We start from the raw sequence: 18,892 nt of genomic DNA, 5'->3' as shown, positions 1-18,892 counted from the left end.
AAAGATCACTCAGAACAAGAGTCAGCAAACTAGAGCCTTGAGGGCCAGCTACCTGTTTTGGTAAATAAAGTTTCACTGAAATACAGTCACACCCATTTGTTTTTGTGTCATCTATGTCTGCATTCACTGGAAGCGTTGAGTAGCTGCAGTGAAGACAATATAGCCCAGGAAGCCCAGAGGATTTACTATCTGGTCCTTTACAGGAAACATTTGCCAAACACTGACTCAGGAGAATAGACTTGTATGGTTGGGCAGATGCAAGGAGTTCAGGTAGGAGATTTATTGTAGTAATGCAGGCTTGCGATTGTGGGAGCTTGAACCAAAATGATGACAATGGTTGTTAGGAGAAGTGGTTGTATTGTATTCTGGATATACGGAAAGTAGAGACAAAAGAATTTTATATTGAATACCTCCTAAGAGCAAGGGACTATGGTAGGTTCTACAGGGCAGTGGTTCCCAAACTTATGGATTTCACACGCACACACAAATATATATATATATGGGAGATCAGAGGGGACTAAAATAGATTTTCCAAATTTTATTTTACTGAACAAGGATGTTGAAGAATACTACCTGCCATCTACTATCACCATCCTTTCGTAAAATAAAGTATAACTTAACACCAAGAAAAGTAAGAAAGATGTGATAAGATTAAAGAAATATACTAAGATCAAAGAATGTACATTATTGAAAATCCACCACACAGTCCTTATGGGTTATAGACATTCCTTTGGGAAAGACTGCTGTAGCAGATAAATAACAATGGATTGTATCCTAAAGAAAGTTAAAAATGGCATACATTGCAAAGGCCAGGTCCAGTAAGGAAAATAGGACATGTGCAAAACTAGCCAAAACTCAGAGTAGAAAGTGGTATCATAAAAGGGAAGTTTAATAGCGAGTTCACTCCCAGCAAGGAGATTCCAAGATGACTTCACAGAGTAAGGAGCATTTGAGCCTAGATGGATGGTGAGGAGGGCATGGAAATATGAAGATGAAGAGACACAATCAGAAAAGGCATGAAGGCAAGAGAGTGCTGGATGGGGGCTTCCCTGGTGGTGCAGTGGTTAAGAATCTGCCTGCCAATGCAGGGGACAGGGGTTCGAGCCCTGGTCCAGGAAGATTCCACATGCTGCGGAGCAACCAAGCCCGTGCGCCACAACTACTGAGCCTGTGCTCTAGAGCCCATGAGCCACAACTACTGAGCCCGCGTGCCACAGCTACTGAAGTCTGCGCGCCTAGAGCCTGTGCTCCGCAACAAGAGAAGCCACCGCAATGAGAAGACCGCTCACTGCAAAGAAGAGTAGCCCCTGCTCGCCACAACTAGAGAAAGCCCGCGCACAGCAATGAAGACCCAACACAGCCAAAAATAAATAAATAAAATTAATTAATTAAAAAAAAAAGAGTGCTGGGTGGAAGGGAAATCACTTGGCAAGGGCTTTTCTCCTTCCTTTTAAAACAGGGCAAGAATGATTTTTTTAAGTGGTTCTAGAGGCTCCTCTTTATGACCTCAGTTCTAACTTCAATTGAACAGTTAACATAGCCAAAGAAAAGACTAAGGAATGAGACATACATAGACTCCTTCCTACTCTGTGCCTCAAGACACAGCATTCTCAGATATGAAAGGGAGATTTTAACCTGAGTACCAAGAAAATTAAATTTTCAACTGGTGCAATTAGGAACTGTTATGCTGTAACCTGGAGGACTTTAGACCAGCAAATCTTGGAAAAGCACTATCCTTATCCTGAAAAGATTTGTCTCTGAGAAGCATTAAGCTACCTCAGTGCCACCTGGGCTTTGACCTCCATTATTAATCTGCCAGGTGACCTCAGACAAGTTACTTAACCTCTTCCATACCCAGTACCCTCATCCTGAGGCTAATAATGCCTACTTTACAGGTTTTCTGTGAAGATTAGCAATGACATAAATGCCTAGTACACAGTAGGGTTTTAATCAGTAGTAGACATTATTATCCGTGGCATGAATTTTTGTAGCATTTGTAGTTGCAGTTTGTTCAAAGGGGGCACAAGGATTATTGGAAAAGACCTAACAGAAGCATGAGGTTTTCTTTTATTCATTACTGAAAAAGAGGGGAAACGTCCCTTTGCATGGTTAGGAATTAACTGCACTCGTAAGCTTTCCCCCATCTTCTTTATGTGTGTTTCTCTCACTTGCAGTGGAACCGGAAGTCAAGTATGTGGGGAACATGCACGGCAACGAGGTGCTGGGCCGCGAGCTGCTGCTGCAGCTGTCGGAGTTTCTGTGCGAGGAGTTCCGCAACAGGAACCAGCGCATCGTCCAGCTGGTGGAGGGCACGCGCATTCACATCCTGCCGTCCATGAACCCCGACGGCTACGAGGTGGCCGCCGCCGCCCAGGTACCGAGCCCCAGGGGGAGGCCCTGCAGAGAGCAGAGCCGTCTTAGGGAGTAAGGAAAAGCTGGGAGACCAGGTGTCCTCTCTGTCCCACTGTAAATGCCACGATGTGATAGAGGAAAAGCTGGAGAAATAGAATGAAGTGTGAAGACGGGTTCAGCACTGTACCACCCTAGGCAATGAATGGGGGTTCTCTCTGAGTCTCAGTTCCCTCCCGTCCCCGCCTTTCCAGCTGAGTTCTCCATTTCATTGTGAGGATCAGTGAAGCAGTATCAGTGACAACATTTCATCAACTGGAAGGTACTGAACAGGTGTGAAGGGATATTGCAAGACGCCCCTCCTTCCCTGAACTTTTAGCTGCCAACCTTAAATCCTCTTCTTCCTCCCATACTACACTTACATTTGCATTTGGAGGGAAAAGAGAAAGAATGAGCTTTTCTCAGAATTGTGGGGTGGCAGGTTAGTCCTGTTACAGATTCTTCATACTTTATTCCATCTCTGTACGCCTTTTTTCCTCTGCTAGTATAGTACTCAGCCTTTGAATTCTTTATTTTAGAGTTACATTGTTCAGGGGACAAATTTAAAAAAGTGTCTATGGGCTTTATTTCCTAACATAAATTCAGAATATTAGTGTGCCTAACTTTAAGTCAGTGATTCTTTCATGGCTGTGCATCAGAATTGTAGGTGAAGATTTTTGAGATACAGGTTCTCAGGTCCTCTCCCCACCCCAAATCTACTGAATTAGAATTTTCAGTGGGTGAGGGCAGGCATCTGCCTTACACAATGGATATGTTTCTTTAAAAGCTCTATTTAAACCTGGTTTGTTTGGGTTTGTTTTTTGGAGGGGGGTGTAAATGAAAGATTTTTTTCCATTTAAAAATATGTTTATTGGGGGTAGTCTTAAAATGTTTTTTATGTTTAAGACTAGACTTCACTACTTTACTTTTTTTTAAATTTTGGTTTTATTGTGGTAAGAGCACCTAAGATGAGATCTACCCTCTTAACAAAATTTTAAGTGTACAATACACTATTGTTGATGATAGGCAAAAGGTTGTACAGCTGATCTCCAGAACTTATCTATCCTGTTCAACCAAAACTTTATACCCCTTCATTAGTAACTTCCCATTTCCCCCTCCTCCCAGCCCCTGGCAATGACCTTCCATGCTCCGATTCCATGAATCTGACCACTCTGTCCCATACAAGTGGAACCACTCAGCATCTCTCCTTGAATGGCCCATCCTGGTTTAAGCCTACTAGAGGACAGGGCTGAGGGGTGAGGAGAAGCAGGGAGGGTAATGGAGCCAAGATGTCGAGCCAAACACAAATTCGACCCTTGCCATCTTACAACCTCCTGCTGACATGACTCAACAGATGAAAAAAAAAAAAAAAACTTTGTTCCCCCCCCCCGCCCCCCACTGGAAATCAGAGAGATGGACATGAATATGCCTTGAGACTTGAGTTTCCAAAAGAACAGGACAATTTGAGAGTGTTGTAGGGGTGAACCCAGCGTGGCCACTTTCCTTCTAGTGGCCCTTCCCTGTATTGCAGTGGGGAGACTGGAGAAGCCCCTCAGACCTGCCCACATCTTTTGTGCAGTGAAGTGGGGGTGGGAGGAGGTGGAGAAAACCCCTGCCAAATCCTAGAGCTGTGTCTCTGGGGAGCTAGTCACCTCTGCTCACCTGCTATGTACTTGTTCAAAGGGAGCAGATCTTTTTTTTTTTTTTTTTTGGTTTTTTTTTTTTTGCGGTACGCGGGCCTCTCACTGTTGTGGCCACTCCCAGTGCGGAGCACAGGCTCCGGACGTGCAGGCTCAGTGGCCATGGCTCACGGGCCCAGCCGCTCCGCGGCATGTGGGATCTTCCCGGACCGGGGCACGAACCCGTGTCGCCTGCATCGGCAGGCGGACTCTCAACCACTGCGCCACCAGGGAAGCCCAAAGGGAGCAGATCTTGAACCTGAACCCAAGAGAGGACCCATCGGGTTCTCAGATTCCCAGAGCTACGTGCCGTACCCAGAGGAAACCTGTCTGCATGGCTACACAGGGAAGACCTGCCTGGCCACCTAAATTTAAAGCCACCTGTAGGTAAGGTAGAATAACATGGCTCCACCTCCCAAAGATAGTCAAGTCCTAATCCCTGGAACCTATGAATATGTTATGTTACATGGCAAAGGGAATTAAGGTTACAGACAAAATTAAAGTTGTTAATCAAGTGACCTTAAAATACCCTGGATTATTTGGGTCGGCCTAGTGTAACCAATCACAAGGGTTCTTTAAATGTGGAAGAGGAAGGCAGAAGGTCACAGGCAAAGAGAGATTTGAAGATGTTCTAGGGAAACAGATTCCTCTAGAGACTTCAGAAGGAACACAGCCCTGATGACACCTTTAGATCTCGTGAGACCCATTTCTATCTTCTGACGTCCAAAACTGTGAGATCGTAAGTTTGTGCAAAGTTAAGCCCTAAGGTTGTGGCAATTTGTTACAGCAGTAATAGGAAGCTAATAACTGAACCCTGTTTATGGGAACTTCTGTTAAAGGAAGTCCTTACTGCCAGCTTAACTAATGACCTGGTGTGAATAGTAAGTCAGCTGATAGGTAAATCAACGTAACTGCTAATATGGACAGTTATGAGTTAACGCTGATATAAATCAGCAAGCAATGAAAACCCCTGGAAGCATAATGAAAATCATTATCTCATAGAAGTGAAAAATCAAACTCCAAATAGAAAAATCATATAAATGTTTTCCACTGGAACAGAATTGATGTAGGAGACTTAAAAGAATGTCAAAAAATATGTTTTCAATGAGATCTAAGAATAAAACACGAGCACAATGCCACGATAATAGAGAAATCTGAGAACAATAAAGAGTTCTTAGAAAAACACGAGAGTAGTAGTACATCTGTGAGTTTTTAGCCTCCTAGTGTCCATGCATTCATCCTACTTCCAGTAATGGCCACCAATTCGGGCTCTCCCCTCTCAGTCCGCAGGGCTCCAGTAGACACTATTCTGCCTCTCCAATGCCAAACAAAACACCAAACAGAATTTCAGTTTTGCAAGAGCCTGTGAACTTATCTCTATTCTCCTGCTTTAGGTATTTTAATTATTTATGTAAATATCTATCTCCCCATATATACCATGAATTCCTGGAAAGCTAGCATAATGTCTCATGATCTCTTTCCCTAGTGTCTTTCAGGGGACTTTGAATGGAGATAGACCTAAATAGATGTGGATTGATTAAATGGATGGATGAATGAATGAATACATGACCAAATAAAAGATGAAATGTGAAGTGTGAGCAGAGAGGTTAAGGGATCCACAAAGTTGATATCGCTCAGAAAAAAGATATCAAGGATCCTAAGTAAAATAAATAAATAAATAAATGGGGGGATGGTTTCCACTTCGGAAAACAGTTTAGCAGTTTCTGAAAAAGTTAAATATGGACTTACTTTATGATCCAGCAGTTCTACTACTAGATATTAGAAATGAAAACATGTGTCCACACACAGACTTATACACAAATGTTTGCAGCAGCATTATCCACAATAGCCAAAAAGTGGAAGCAAACCAAATGTCCATGTACTAGGTTTAATAGTATCCCCTCTGCCCCCTCCAATTCATGTCTACCTGGAACCTATGAATATGACCTTGTTTGGAAATAGGATCTTTGCATATGTAATCAAGTTAAAGTGAAGTCATACTGGATTAGGGGACCTAAGTCAAATATAACTGGTGTCCTTATAAGAAGAGAGCAATCTGTACTCAGAGACACAGACATACAGGGGAGAAGACTATGTGAAGATAGAAGTAGAAATTGGAGGGAGGCATCTACAAGCTAAGGGACGCCAAGGACTGTCAGCAACCACCAGAAGCTAGAAGAGTCAAAGAAGGATCCTCCTCTAAAGCCTTTAGAGAGCATGACCCTGCTTGATTTCAGACTTCTAGCCTCCAGAACTGTGAGAGAATACATTTCTGATGTTATAAGCCACCGAGTTTGTGGTAACTTGTTACAGCAATCCCAGGAAACCATACAGTCTATTAACTGGTGAATGGATAAACACAATGTGATAAATCCGTATAATGGAATTATTCAGAAATAAAAGGGAATGAAGTCCTGAAGGAACCTCATGGTTCCTCATGAAGGAACCTCATGGTTCCTCATGGAGGAACCTCAAAAACATTTTGCCCAGTGAAAAAAGCCAAACATATAATATATGATCCCACTTACTGAAATGTCTAGAAAAGGCAAATCCATAGAGACAGAAAGTGATTACCTAGGGGTGGAGTAAAAATGAGGAGTGACTGTAAATGGGCATGAGGTTTCTTTTCAGGGGAATATAAGTATTCTTAGATTGTGGTAAAAGTTGCACAGTTCTGTAAGCACACTAAAATTCTTTAAATTGTATGATTAAAATGGATGAATGTTGTGGTATGTAAGCTATATATATCAATAAAACCGTTTTTAAAAAATAGGGGTTCCCACCCTCCTACACTGTTGGTGGGAATGTAAACTGGTGCAGCCACTATGGAAAACAGTATGGAGGTTCCTTAAAAAACTAAAAATAGAGCCACCATATGATCCAGTGATCCCACTCCTGGGCATATATCTGGAAAAGATGAAAACTCTAATTTGAAAAGATACATGCACCCAAGTGTTCATAGCAGCACTATTTACAATAGCCAAGACATGGAAACAACCAAAGTGCCCATCAACAGACAATTGGTTTAAGAAGATGTGGTATAAATATCCAATGGAATATTACTCAGCCATAAAAAAGAATGAAATATTGCCATTTGCAGGAACATGGAGGGACCTAGAGATTGTCATACTAAGTGAAGTACGTCAGACAGAGAAAGACAAATATTGTAAGTGATATCACTTATATGTGGAATCTAAAATAATATACAAATGAATCTTTACATAAAACAGAAACAGACTCAGACATAGAAGACAAACTTATAGTTACCAAAGGGGAAAGGGATGGGGGAGGGATAAATTAGGATTATGGGATTAACAGATACAAACTACTATACATAAAATAGATAAGCAACAGGATTTACTGTATAGCACGGGGAACTGTAGTCAATATCTTGTAATAACCTATAATGGAAAATAATCTGAAAAAAATACATATATAACTGAAAAAATTATACTTTCTCGCTGCACATACCTCTGTCATTCTGATTAAATAGACATAAACAATTTTTTTAAAATAGGGGTTCCCATTATCCTGAAACACCCTCCTTTTGTTAGAGCTTCTCCTGGGATCTCTACCTCCAGCATGTGGTTTATAGGGAAACTTGAACCACGCCACTGGGACTTTGGATGAGTTAAAGGAGAAAATGCTACATCGTTTGATAGATCGAGCTAATGTGTAAAAAGAAAACTATACAGTGTTCTTCAAATAGAGCATTCAGTCTGAAACCTTCATCTTTTATTTCTTCCTTTTCCCACTAGGACAGGGACATTTCTGGGTATCTGGTTGGCAGGAACAATGCAAACGGAGTGGACCTGAACCGCAACTTCCCTGACCTCAATACCTACATCTACTACAATGAGAAGAACGGAGGCCCCAACCACCACTTACCCCTTCCAGACAACTGGAAAAATCAGGTATAAGAAAAAATTTGCAAGCAGAAGCAGGTAAATCAGCATCTGGAATTTCTTCCCTGAATCTTCACATCAACTAAATATGCAATAATAAAGCATCAACCCAATCCTGTGCTAGTCTGTCCAGAGCAATGCTAACTGTAACATATGCCTCTTTGTATTTTTTCCCTCCCTGAGCATAGAGCCCTTCACTGAGCACATGATATTTGATGTTAGTGGTGAGAGTGGCAAAAGAGGTGAAAGTGGTGTCATACCGCTGCACAGCACTTCAGAATTTTATAGAATTCTTTCTCAGCTAGCGTTTCAGTTGATCATTGTAACACTCTGGTAAATGCATCAAGCAGTGCTATCCACCCCCATTTTACAGATAACACTTATAGAAAAAATAATTTAAACTCATACAGCTAGTAATTGGTGGACTCAAGATTAAAACCCAGGTCTTCTGACTCCTCATCCAACATTCTTTCTACTGCACTATACTGTTGACAGAGAACTGTAGCATTCTAAAGAGAAATCTCTCTTGCATGTGATGAACTGTACGCTTATCAACAGTTAGCTAGAGAAAGAGGTTCAGGGAGTCTCACCCTTAGAAGAGAAGTTTTTCTTCTTCTCTTTCTGTATGACCCGTGACCACCTTACCATATTCTCATTTCCCTTGCTTTCTCAATCAAAGGGTCCCATCTGATGCTCCCAGACCTCTTGCCGCTTGGTAATGCGAATGGTTTCAGCCTGACGGTCTTCCTGTTCCTGGGAATGACTCTTGTCATCCTTGGAGCATCACCACCACCCTGTTCCTTACACTGTATGGGCTAGTTCTAAACATTCTGTGTGAGTATCTAAACTTAGAGACTGGGGAGAGAAAATGAAAGCAGGTGCAAGGCTTTATATTGGGAGTTTCTAGATGGAATCTTATCAGTTTTTTTCCCCTTGGAATTGAAGCAAAAGTCATGCCGACATGTTTAGATTTTGGAGAGCAGCTATGCTCTTGGCTCAAGGAAATAATACATCAAAAATAACTTTGCACTCGTTGACATATCCAGCCAGAAGGATGTTCTGATTTATTAAACTTGTCTACATAAAATAAGGTAATTGAGCCAGTAACAATTAAACTCCCACTGGCCCTCTGTCTGCATCTTAGAAGGAAAAAAGACAATGAGAAGTCCCTCTTGCTCTTGAGGGTCCAGGAACAGTGAGAGGCTGGCCTCCTTCTGATGGATGGAGGGTAAGGACATGGAGAAAGGACTGCTTTAAAGAATCTGAGTCCTGGTCACAGAGCTGGACCGGTGCCTTGGGGATTATATCCATTCCGATTGGATGAGACTCAACATTATTCATTCAGTCTCCCTTGGAATAGAAAAGATGGAGGCCTTCACAGCTGACCCTTGGTCCAGGACGAACCGTTAACACATTAACACCACATAACCTCTAAGCACATCCATCTTGAGGGGAGGAAAAACAGTGAAGACTGTAAATTATTTACTTACAAGGCCAGTAGATTCAAGGCTTTCTTTAGAATACTGTCGCTCGCTAGCAATATAATCTGCAATAGAAATCTGCAGTAGAATGGGTGGAATCTCACTACTTAGCCAAGACTGGCCCATATTACAGTATGTCTAACTCATGAAATTTGGGTATGACCACGGGAGAACATTCTACATGTCAACAACACAGCAGATGTGTTGGGGGAAGGAGGAGGTTGAAAACCATTGCTGTAAACCAACAATTTTCAGATATATTTACTAGAACCCTAAATTTCTGCAGAGGAGCTCCAGAAGCTACTGGAATAGTGGGTAAATTGGAGGACCCTTTTTTGTTGCCAGAGAGAGGCCAAACTGGGACTCTGCGCTCTCCAATTTACGTTACCCCTCTTCAAACTGCTCTTTTTCTCCCTCTCTCTCTCTCTCTTTTTTTTTTTTGATAGACTTCATTTTTGAGCAGTTTTAGGTTCACAGCAAAATTGAGTGGAAAGTACAGAATATTACCATATATTCCCTGCTTCCCATTATCAACATCTCCCACCAGAGGGGTACATTTATTACAAGGATAAACCTACATCGACTTGTCATCATCACCCAAAAGTCCATAGTTTACATTAGGGTTCACTCTTCATGTTGTATATTCTGTGGGTTTTCACAAATGTATCATGTATCTACCATTTTGCATCATGCACAATAGTTTCACTGCCCTAGATGACCTCTTTTTAGCTATTGAATACTTGGTTTCCGTATGAGATTTCATTTTAAACAAGTGTTCCATTCACTTAATTTGTTAAATTATCACACAAAAGATCAAAATTTCCCCATCTGCACTTCTCATATCTGGTAGGATTCTCTTTGCTTTATTCAGACATGCCATCCTCTCAGGCCACAACCCGACAAACTCATGTAAACAGCCATCTGGCTTCAGTTGCAGCTTCACCGCCAAGCTCTCATCTCTCCTCAGGTGGAACCCGAGACCCAGGCAGTGATCCAGTGGATCCGCTCCTTCAACTTTGTCCTTTCAGCCAATCTCCATGGAGGGGCAGTGGTGGCCAATTACCCATATGACAAGTCCCTTGAGCACCGGGTCCGAGGTTTCCGCCGCACTGCCAACACCCCCACGCCTGATGACACACTTTTTCAGAAGGTATGCAGAATGGCTGCCTGTCCAGCCAGAGGAACTTGGGGCTTAGGAGTGTGACTGAGGTCAAATCAGTAACACAGGACCCTGTTAGGAATGAACAAACAGAAAATGATTGAAAACACCTCCTGCTCCTTAAGAGCTTACAATCTAGTATATTACATTTTGTTTTGAGTGATAAGCCATAAATTCATGAAAAAGTAAATAAATAGGAAAGCTTTTTACAGTACAGTTACCAAAATTTTAAAAAATACTTAAGCTAATGACAAGCAAGAAATATGCCAAAAGCCTAATAGTGCTGGTGGTAAGCTAGAGCATTAAATGTGAATTTGGGGGCCCTAATTTATGGTTTTATGGTAATATGGCTATATTAATGAAAAATAGACCATGCACATGAAAAAGGTTTACATAATCGTTCAAAACAGCAATAGAATAAAATTAACAGATGAGTTATTTTATAGTTAATATTATTAATAATATATAATTAATATAACAATAACATTACTTAGTATCTCAATTTTTTTCTTTTTTTGGGCTGTACCTCGTGGCTTGCAGGATCTTAGTTCCCCGACCAGGGACTGAACCTGGGCCCCAGCCTTGAAAGTGTGGAGTCCTAACCACTGGACTGCCAGGGAATTCCCCTATAATGATAACATTATTAATTCAACAGTTAATGAATTACACAGAAAATAACACCAGTTGTTGCTTTGCAAAGCAAGTATACTATTATATTTTCTTCTCTAGTAATCTCATTTTGTCCACTATTATAAAATAGTAATGAAAGAGAATTATAGAGATTTTGAATATATTCCTCTCTTTCCAACACACATCTCTCACCCCCAATACATAATTCTTTTTGTCACAAAGCCCTATCTTTCTTGCTTCTTGATTTCTCTTATAAAACTCGGCTGGAAAATGAGGTACACCTCATTGAGGTACACCTAGAAGGGAGCTTATACATTATCGAGTGCTACCCCTCACTTTGCACTTGAAGAAATTTAGGCCCAAGATAGTGGGAAAATCAGAAGATAGGTCTCCTAACTCTAGTGCACTCCATGCACACACACCCCATCTCTCTATTCCTTCTGGTATTTTCTTTCGCTAAAGCAAATAATCCGTTGTTATACCTAGTGGGGTTCTTGGCCTCACCCTGCTTCTGAGTATGAGCATTGCCACATGAGTTGGGGATACTCAAGGTCGTTTTCCACCTGCTTTACCTGTAGCTGGCCAAGGTCTACTCCTATGCACATGGATGGATGCACCAAGGTTGGAACTGTGGGGATTACTTCTCAGATGGCATCACCAATGGGGCTTCCTGGTATTCTCTCAGCAAGGGTAAGAAGAGTGCTAAGCACAAGAGTGCTGTAAGCTGAAGTAGAATGGGGTTCGTTTCTCCATTTAAATTATCATTCTTTTTCACAGAGAAATGACAGGAATGCTATTTTGCATCCAAGTAGAGATCTGAAAAATGGGAAGTCTTAAGTTAGCATTTAACATCATCTTGTGATTCTTTAAAATGGAGGTCTGGACACCTTGTGGTCCGTTAAAACTGGTGGTTTACATAGTGGATTAGGGCATAGGAAGGGAATAATGCAGTCAAGTGGTTAAGAGCATGGGTTCTAAGGGTACACTGGGCTGAAACCAGGCTTGCCCATTCACCAGTTATGTGGCTTCAGGCTAATTACTTAACTTCTCTGTGCTTCAGTTTCCTCATCTATACTTTAAGAATAACACTACTTGCATTGTAATTCTGATGTAAGTATTAAATAAAGCACATAGAGGATTTGGAAATGCCTGGTTTATAGATGTTAAGGTTTTTCCGTAGTAACATGAGGTATGCCTCATGTGCCAAAGAAGGAGAGATGCTGGCCTGGACACAAACAGTTCCTCTGATATGTGCTCTCTGTACCCTGCCTACCCATCTCCCATCAGAAGGGGTTTGCTGTGGACAGTGGCCATTGATAACATAGCAGAAACCTCCAGCAAGAGGCTTCTCTCTCTATTCCCTGGGCTTTTCCCATCACTGAGGGTCAAGATAGAACCTCTGTTCACAGACCTTCAGTAGATAGGGACCCTAAGGTTAGGGAGGAGGCTGAAGCAGGAAGCTAGGTTCTCTTAGGAATCATGTTGCAGCAGCTGTCTTTCCCCATCTTCTCACATCTGACCTGTCAGAGCCCAGGTAGTAGAAAACTCACTGGAGAGGGCTGAGCTGATGGCTGGTCCTATGGGGAGTGGGCAGGAGGAAGGTGAGGGAGTCATCATGTACTGGGAAGGCGGTAGACTTATCATGGCTGAAAACTCACTTGAACTCAAGGCAAGAAGATTTCTTTTTTTCAAAGACAGATATACATTTATTACCTTTTGTTATGGAAAGTTTAAAAATCACTAAACAAATACGATAATTTTTTTAAAACACCTTACCTTTAATATTCATGTGGAACATCAAGTAGGATTATGTATTACTGGAAGTTTATAAGACTAGGTAACAGATTTAAGAATCATCTTCCTTGTCACTTTACTACATCTGCCAATATCTACCAATAGTTTACTGTTAATTTAAGCCAAGGCAAGAAGATTGAACTTTACTTTCTTTAGTTTGCATTAGGAAAGCAATAAGTACCCCCTCCCAAGTTTAAAATATAAAATATACTTTTTTGAATTATACTTGTTCCTCCCTTTCCCTTCCCATCCTCTGGGAAAGCATGACCCACTGCCTCCACTGAGAATCATTACCCTAAATTAAAGGGGTGCAATTCCAAGATCATGAAGTTTGTATCAAAATGATAGTATGGTCTCTAGACTAGCATCATCAGCGTCACCTGGAAACTTGTTAGAAATGTAAATGTTCACTGAATACATACTGAATCAGAACCCTGGGGTTAAGCCCCAGCAATCTGTATTTGGCATGGGGTGTTGGGTGGGAACCTGGTTGTACAAATCTGCCACCGCCCTCTTTCACTTAGGAATGCAAGACTTTAATTACCTCCATACCAACTGTTTTGAGATCACGCTGGAACTGAGTTGTGACAAGTTTCCGCGGCAAGAGGAATTACAGCGCGAGTGGCTGAGTAATCGGGAAGCCCTAATTCAATTCTTGGAACAGGTAAATCCCATTCCTTAACTCTCCTGGTTACAGAAAGGGAAGTGTTTTCTGATGGTAGGCAAGGTATTTTGTGTGACTCAGGTCTGACTTTTGCTCTGACTCATTACAATAGATCTCAGCTTCTCTACCAGTGAAATTAATTCATTCAACATTGTTGAGCACAGCTATCTGTCAGAGACTGTACTATATGCTCAGGATTAAGAGTAAACAAACAGGGCTTCCCTGGGGATGCAGTGGTTAAGAATCCGCCTACCAATGCAGGCGACATGGGTTCGAGCCCTGTCCTGGGAAGATCCCACATGCTGTGGAGCAACTAAGCCCGTGCGCCACAACTACTGAGCCTGCACTCCAGAGCCCACGAACCACAACTACTGAGCCCCAGTGCTACAACTACTGAAGCCTGTGCGCCTGGAGCCCGTGCTGTGCAACAAGAGAAGCCACCGCAATGAGAAGCCCACGAAGAGTAGCCCCCACTCACCGCAACTAGAGAGAGACCGCGCGCAGCAAGGAAGACCCAACACAGCCAAAAATAAAAACAAATAAATTAATTAATTTTAAAAAGAAGAGTAAACAAACAACAAATATCTCTGTATATATGCAGCTTATATTCTAGTGAGGAGAGACAGACAATAAAGAAAAAATAAAATAAATTTTATAACATGTTAAATGCAAAATGCTATGAAGAAGGCCTTACAGAGAAAGTGACATTTAAACAGATTTAAAGGAGGTAAGGGGGGCTTCCCTGGTGGCGCAGTGGTTGAGAGTCCTCCTGCCGATGCAGGGGACACGGGTTCGTGCCCCGGTCCGGGAAGATCCCACATGCCGCGGAGCGGCTGGGCCCGTGAGCCATGGCCGCTGAGCCTGTGCGTCCGGAGCCTGTGCTCCGCAACGGGAGAGGCCACAACAGTGAGAGGCCGGCGTACCGCAAAAAAAAAAAAGGAGGTAAGGGAGTAAACCACAAAAATATCTAGGGGAAAAGGGGCTCCCTGATGAAGTCACAATTGCAAATGCAAGGCCACAACAAGTAGATGAAAAGATGCTCAAAATCCTGAGGGAAATGTAAATCAAAGCCACAGTGAAATACCACCTCACACTCATTAGGATGGCTGCTATAAGAAAAACAAATTTACAAACAATGACAGAAAATAGCAAGTGTTGGCAAGGATGTGGAGAAATTGGAACCCTGGTGCAGTGTTGGTGGGAATGTAAAATGGTGTAGCCACTATGAAAAACAGTGTGGTGGTTCCTGAAAAAATTAAAAATAGAGCTGCCATATGATCCTGCAAAACCACTTCTGGGTATATATTCAGAAGCACTGAAAGCATAATCTCAAAGAGATATTTGTATATGCATGTTCATAGCAGCATTGTTCACAGTAGCCAAAAGGTGAAAGCAACCCAAGTGTCCATTGATGGATGAAGGGATAAACAAAATGTGGTACAGATACACAATGGGCATACAGCCTTAAAAAAGAAGGAAATTCTGTCATATGTTACAACATGGATGAACCTTGAGGACATTATGCTAGGTGAAATAAGCCAGTCCCCCAAAAAACAAATACGGTATAATTTTACTTATATGAGATATCAAGAGTAGTCAAATTCATAGAGATAGAAAGTAGATTAGTGACATGATTTGACTTCGATTTTAACAGGATCACTCTGACTGCTCTATTGAGATTATTGGGGATCGGGATGAGACCAGAGAGACCAGTCAAGGGTCTATCACCATAATCTTTGTGAAGATCAAGTGCAGAAACACATGGGAAAGGGCTTTGTGGACTCTCAAACACAGCACAAAGGTTTTATGAGCATAACTATACACTATGAACTTTACTACAGGTACACCAAGGCATCAAGGGAATGGTGCGCGATGAGAATTACAATAATCTTGCGGATGCTGTCATTTCTGTCAGTGGGATTAACCATGATGTCACTTCAGGTAGGTGGCCACTGCTTAGTGGGGTGAGAAGGAAGCTTTCACTCCCTCACCGTCTTCAGCCTAATCAGGAGGCCAATTTGTAAGCCAGTGAGACCAGCAGGGACATCAAGGACACGGGGCGGGGGGGGGTGGATTGGAGGAAGGAAGGATAACAGGATTGAGGACAGGAATTAAGAGGCAAGGGCCAGGAAGATGTAAATGTAACATCTCTCTCAGCATTCAGGAGTCACTGCCTCATACAGCTTTGTTAGGGGTGTTTCCTGGGTTTGAGGTTATTAATAGCTCACATACTGGTGTGGAATGGGCTAGAAAAAAAAAGACTGTAAAACTGATGTTTAGTCTTGTCCCTGAGCCAGGCATTTCTCTACACCTCCGTTCAGGGAAGAGTTAGTAAAAGGCATTCCATAGGCTCGCTGCAGGGCAAGATTGATGGTGAGGGCAGATCTCGGAGCCAACTTGGAACCTTCTAGAATGGTACAGAATATCTCACGGCACAATGGTGTTGCCAACTGCCCCAGCCCAATTTGATCAGGTTTGGGGTTGTTTGTTTGGTTTTTAATGGAGAGCAGTAGCTGCCAGTGGTTAGGAGCAGGTGAGATTTGCCTCCCTCCCCCAGCCTTGATACCAGCATGCTCAGCCACATTTCACTGTGCAGGCTTTACCAAGCAGGCATCTTACAGCTCAGACAGTCTGTTTAAACTAGATGAATCTCAGCTTTAAGATGATAACTTGTATTCTTTAAGGTGATCCCAACACGTCTTACGTGAACAGTTCATTCAAGGCAAAGGCAACAACATTCTAAAGGCAGAATTCTGTAGCCCCACAGTCAAGCATCAGACACCAGAATCCTCCAGCCCAGTGACTGGAGCCAGGACTGTATAGGGAACCAACCTTTGGAATCTGTAAGAGCTTCAGGGCCTGCTAGATTCTTTATTTTAAATTAATTAATTAATTTATTATTATTATTTTTTGGCTGCGTAGGGTCTTCCTTGCTGTGCGCGGGCTTTCTCTAGTTGCGGCAAGCAGTGGCTACTCTTCGTTGTGGTGCGTGAGCTTCTCACTGTGCTGGCTTCTCTTTGTTGCAGAGCACGGGCTCCACGCGGGCTGCAGTAGTTCTGGCATGCGGGCTCAGTAGTTGTGGCTCGCGAGGTTAGTTGCTCCGTGGCATGTGGGATCTTCCTGGACTAGGGCTCAAACCCATGTCCCCTGCATTGGCAGGCAGATTCTTAACCACTGCGCCACCAGGGAAGTCCCATAGATTCTTTTTTTTTTTTGAATTTTATATTATTTATTTTTTTATACGGCAGGTTCTTATTAGTCATCCATTTTATACACATCAGTGTATACATGTCAATCCCAATCACCCAATTTAACCCACCCCCACCCCTGCTTTCCCCCTTGTGTCCATACATTGGTTCTCTACATCTGTGTCTCAATTTCTGCCCTGTAAACTGGTTCATCTGTACCATTTTTCTAGGTTCCACATATATGCGTTAATGTATGATATTTGTTTTTCTCTTTCTGACTTACTTCACTCTGTGTGACAGTCTCTAGATCCATCCATGTCTCAACAAATGACCCATTTTCGTTCCTTTTTATGGCTGAGTAATATTCTATTGTATATATGTACCACATCTTCTTTATCCATTCATCTGTCGATGGGCATTTAGGTTGCTTCCATGACCTGGCTATTGTAAATGGTGCTGCAATGAACATTGGGGTCCATGTATCTTTTTGAATTATGGTTTTCTCTGGGTATATGCCCAGGAGTGGGATTGCTGGATCATATGGTAATTCTATTTTAACTTTTTTAAGGAACGTCCATACTGTTCTCCATAGTGGCTGTATCAATTTACATTCCCACCAACAGTGCAAGAGGGTTCCCTTTTCTCCACACCCTCTCCAGCATTTGTTGTTTGTAGATATTCTGATGATGCCCATTCTAACTGGTGTGAGGTGATATCTCATTGTAGTGCTGATTTGCATTTCTCTAATAATTAGTGATGTTGAGCAGCTTTTCATGTGCTTCTTGGCCATCTGTATGTCTTCTTTGGAGAAATGTCTTTTTAGGTCTTCTGCCCATTTTTGGATTGGGCTGTTTGTTTTTTTACTATTGAGCTGCATGAGCTGTTTATATATTTTGGAGATTAATCCTTTGTCTGACGATTCATTTGCAAATATTTTCTCCCATTCTGAGGGCTGTCTTTTCGTCTTGTTTATGGTTTCCTTTGCTGTGCAAAAGCTTTGAAGTTTCATTAGCTCCCCTTTGTTTACTTTTGTTTTTATTTCCATTACTCTAGGAGGTGGATCAAAAAAAGATCTTGCTGTGATTTATGTCAAAGAGTGTTCTTCCTATGTTTTCCTCTAAGAGTTTTATAGTGTCTCATCTTACATTTAGGTCTCTAATCCATTTTGAGTTTATTTTTGTGTATGGCATTAGGGAGTGTTCTAATTTCATTCTTTTACATGTAGCTGTCCAGTTTTCCCAGCACCACTTATTGAAGAGACTGTCTTTTCTCCATTGTATATCCTTGCCTCCTTTGTCATAGATTAGTTGACCATAGGTGCATGGGTTTATCTCTGGGCTTTCTATCTTGTTCCATTGATCTGTATTTCTGTTTTTGTGCCAGTACTATATTGTCTTGATTACTGTAGCTTTATAGTATAGTCTGAAGTCAGGGAGTCTGATTCCTCCAGCTCCGCTTTTTTCCCTCGAGACTGCTTTGGCTATTTGGGGTCTTTTGTGTCTCCATACAAATTTTAGGATTTTTTGTTCTAGTTCTGTAAAAAATGCCATTGGTAATTTAATAGGGATTGCATTGAATCTGTAGATTGGTTTGGGTAGTATAGTCATTTTCACAATATTGATTCTTCCAATCCAAGAACATGGTATATCTCTCCATGTGTTGGTATCATCTTTGATTTCTTTCATCAGTGTCTTATAGTTTTCTGAGTATAGGTCTTTTACCTCCTTAGGTAGGTTTATTCCTACCTAAGGAATAATATACACAAATTGTAATTTGTGTACAATATACACAAATTGTAATTTGTGTACAATATACACAAATTGTAATTTGTGTTACAATGGTAAATGGGAGTGTTTCCTTAATTTCTCTTTCTGATCTTTTGTTGTTAGTGTATAGGAATGCAAGAGATTTCTGTGCATTAATTTTGTATCCTGCAACTTTACCAAATTCATTGATTAGCTCTAGTAGTTTTCTGGTGTCATCTTTAGGATTCTCTTTTTTTTT

General features: G+C 41.7%; 1 protein-coding gene across 2 annotated transcripts in view; it reads left to right on the top strand.

The window, feature by feature from the left end:
- Positions 1–18,892, top strand: part of CPN1 (carboxypeptidase N subunit 1) — a 29,693-nt gene that overhangs the window by 3,163 nt on the left and 7,638 nt on the right. The window contains exons 2-7 of one of the 2 annotated variants that reach the window (XM_027112300.1): positions 2,175–2,374; positions 7,826–7,981; positions 10,421–10,603; positions 11,821–11,932; positions 13,561–13,700; positions 15,542–15,641. In XM_027112300.1, coding sequence (XP_026968101.1) covers positions 2,175–2,374; positions 7,826–7,981; positions 10,421–10,603; positions 11,821–11,932; positions 13,561–13,700; positions 15,542–15,641 — 891 coding nt within the window. Of the gene's footprint in view, positions 1–2,174; positions 2,375–7,825; positions 7,982–10,420; positions 10,604–11,820; positions 11,933–13,560; positions 13,701–13,812; positions 13,959–15,541; positions 15,642–18,892 lie in introns of those variants that run through there. The other variant, XM_027112301.1, reaches the window with a different exon arrangement.

The sequence above is a fragment of the Aethalodelphis obliquidens genome, unplaced genomic scaffold (genome assembly GCF_003676395.1).
Source record: "Aethalodelphis obliquidens isolate GAN/ISIS:26980383/991018 unplaced genomic scaffold, ASM367639v1 scaffold11, whole genome shotgun sequence".
NCBI classification, from domain to species: domain Eukaryota; kingdom Metazoa; phylum Chordata; class Mammalia; order Artiodactyla; family Delphinidae; genus Aethalodelphis; species Aethalodelphis obliquidens.
The sequence above is the reverse complement of the archived record's forward strand: the minus strand, read 5'-3'. Positions and strand labels throughout refer to the sequence as shown.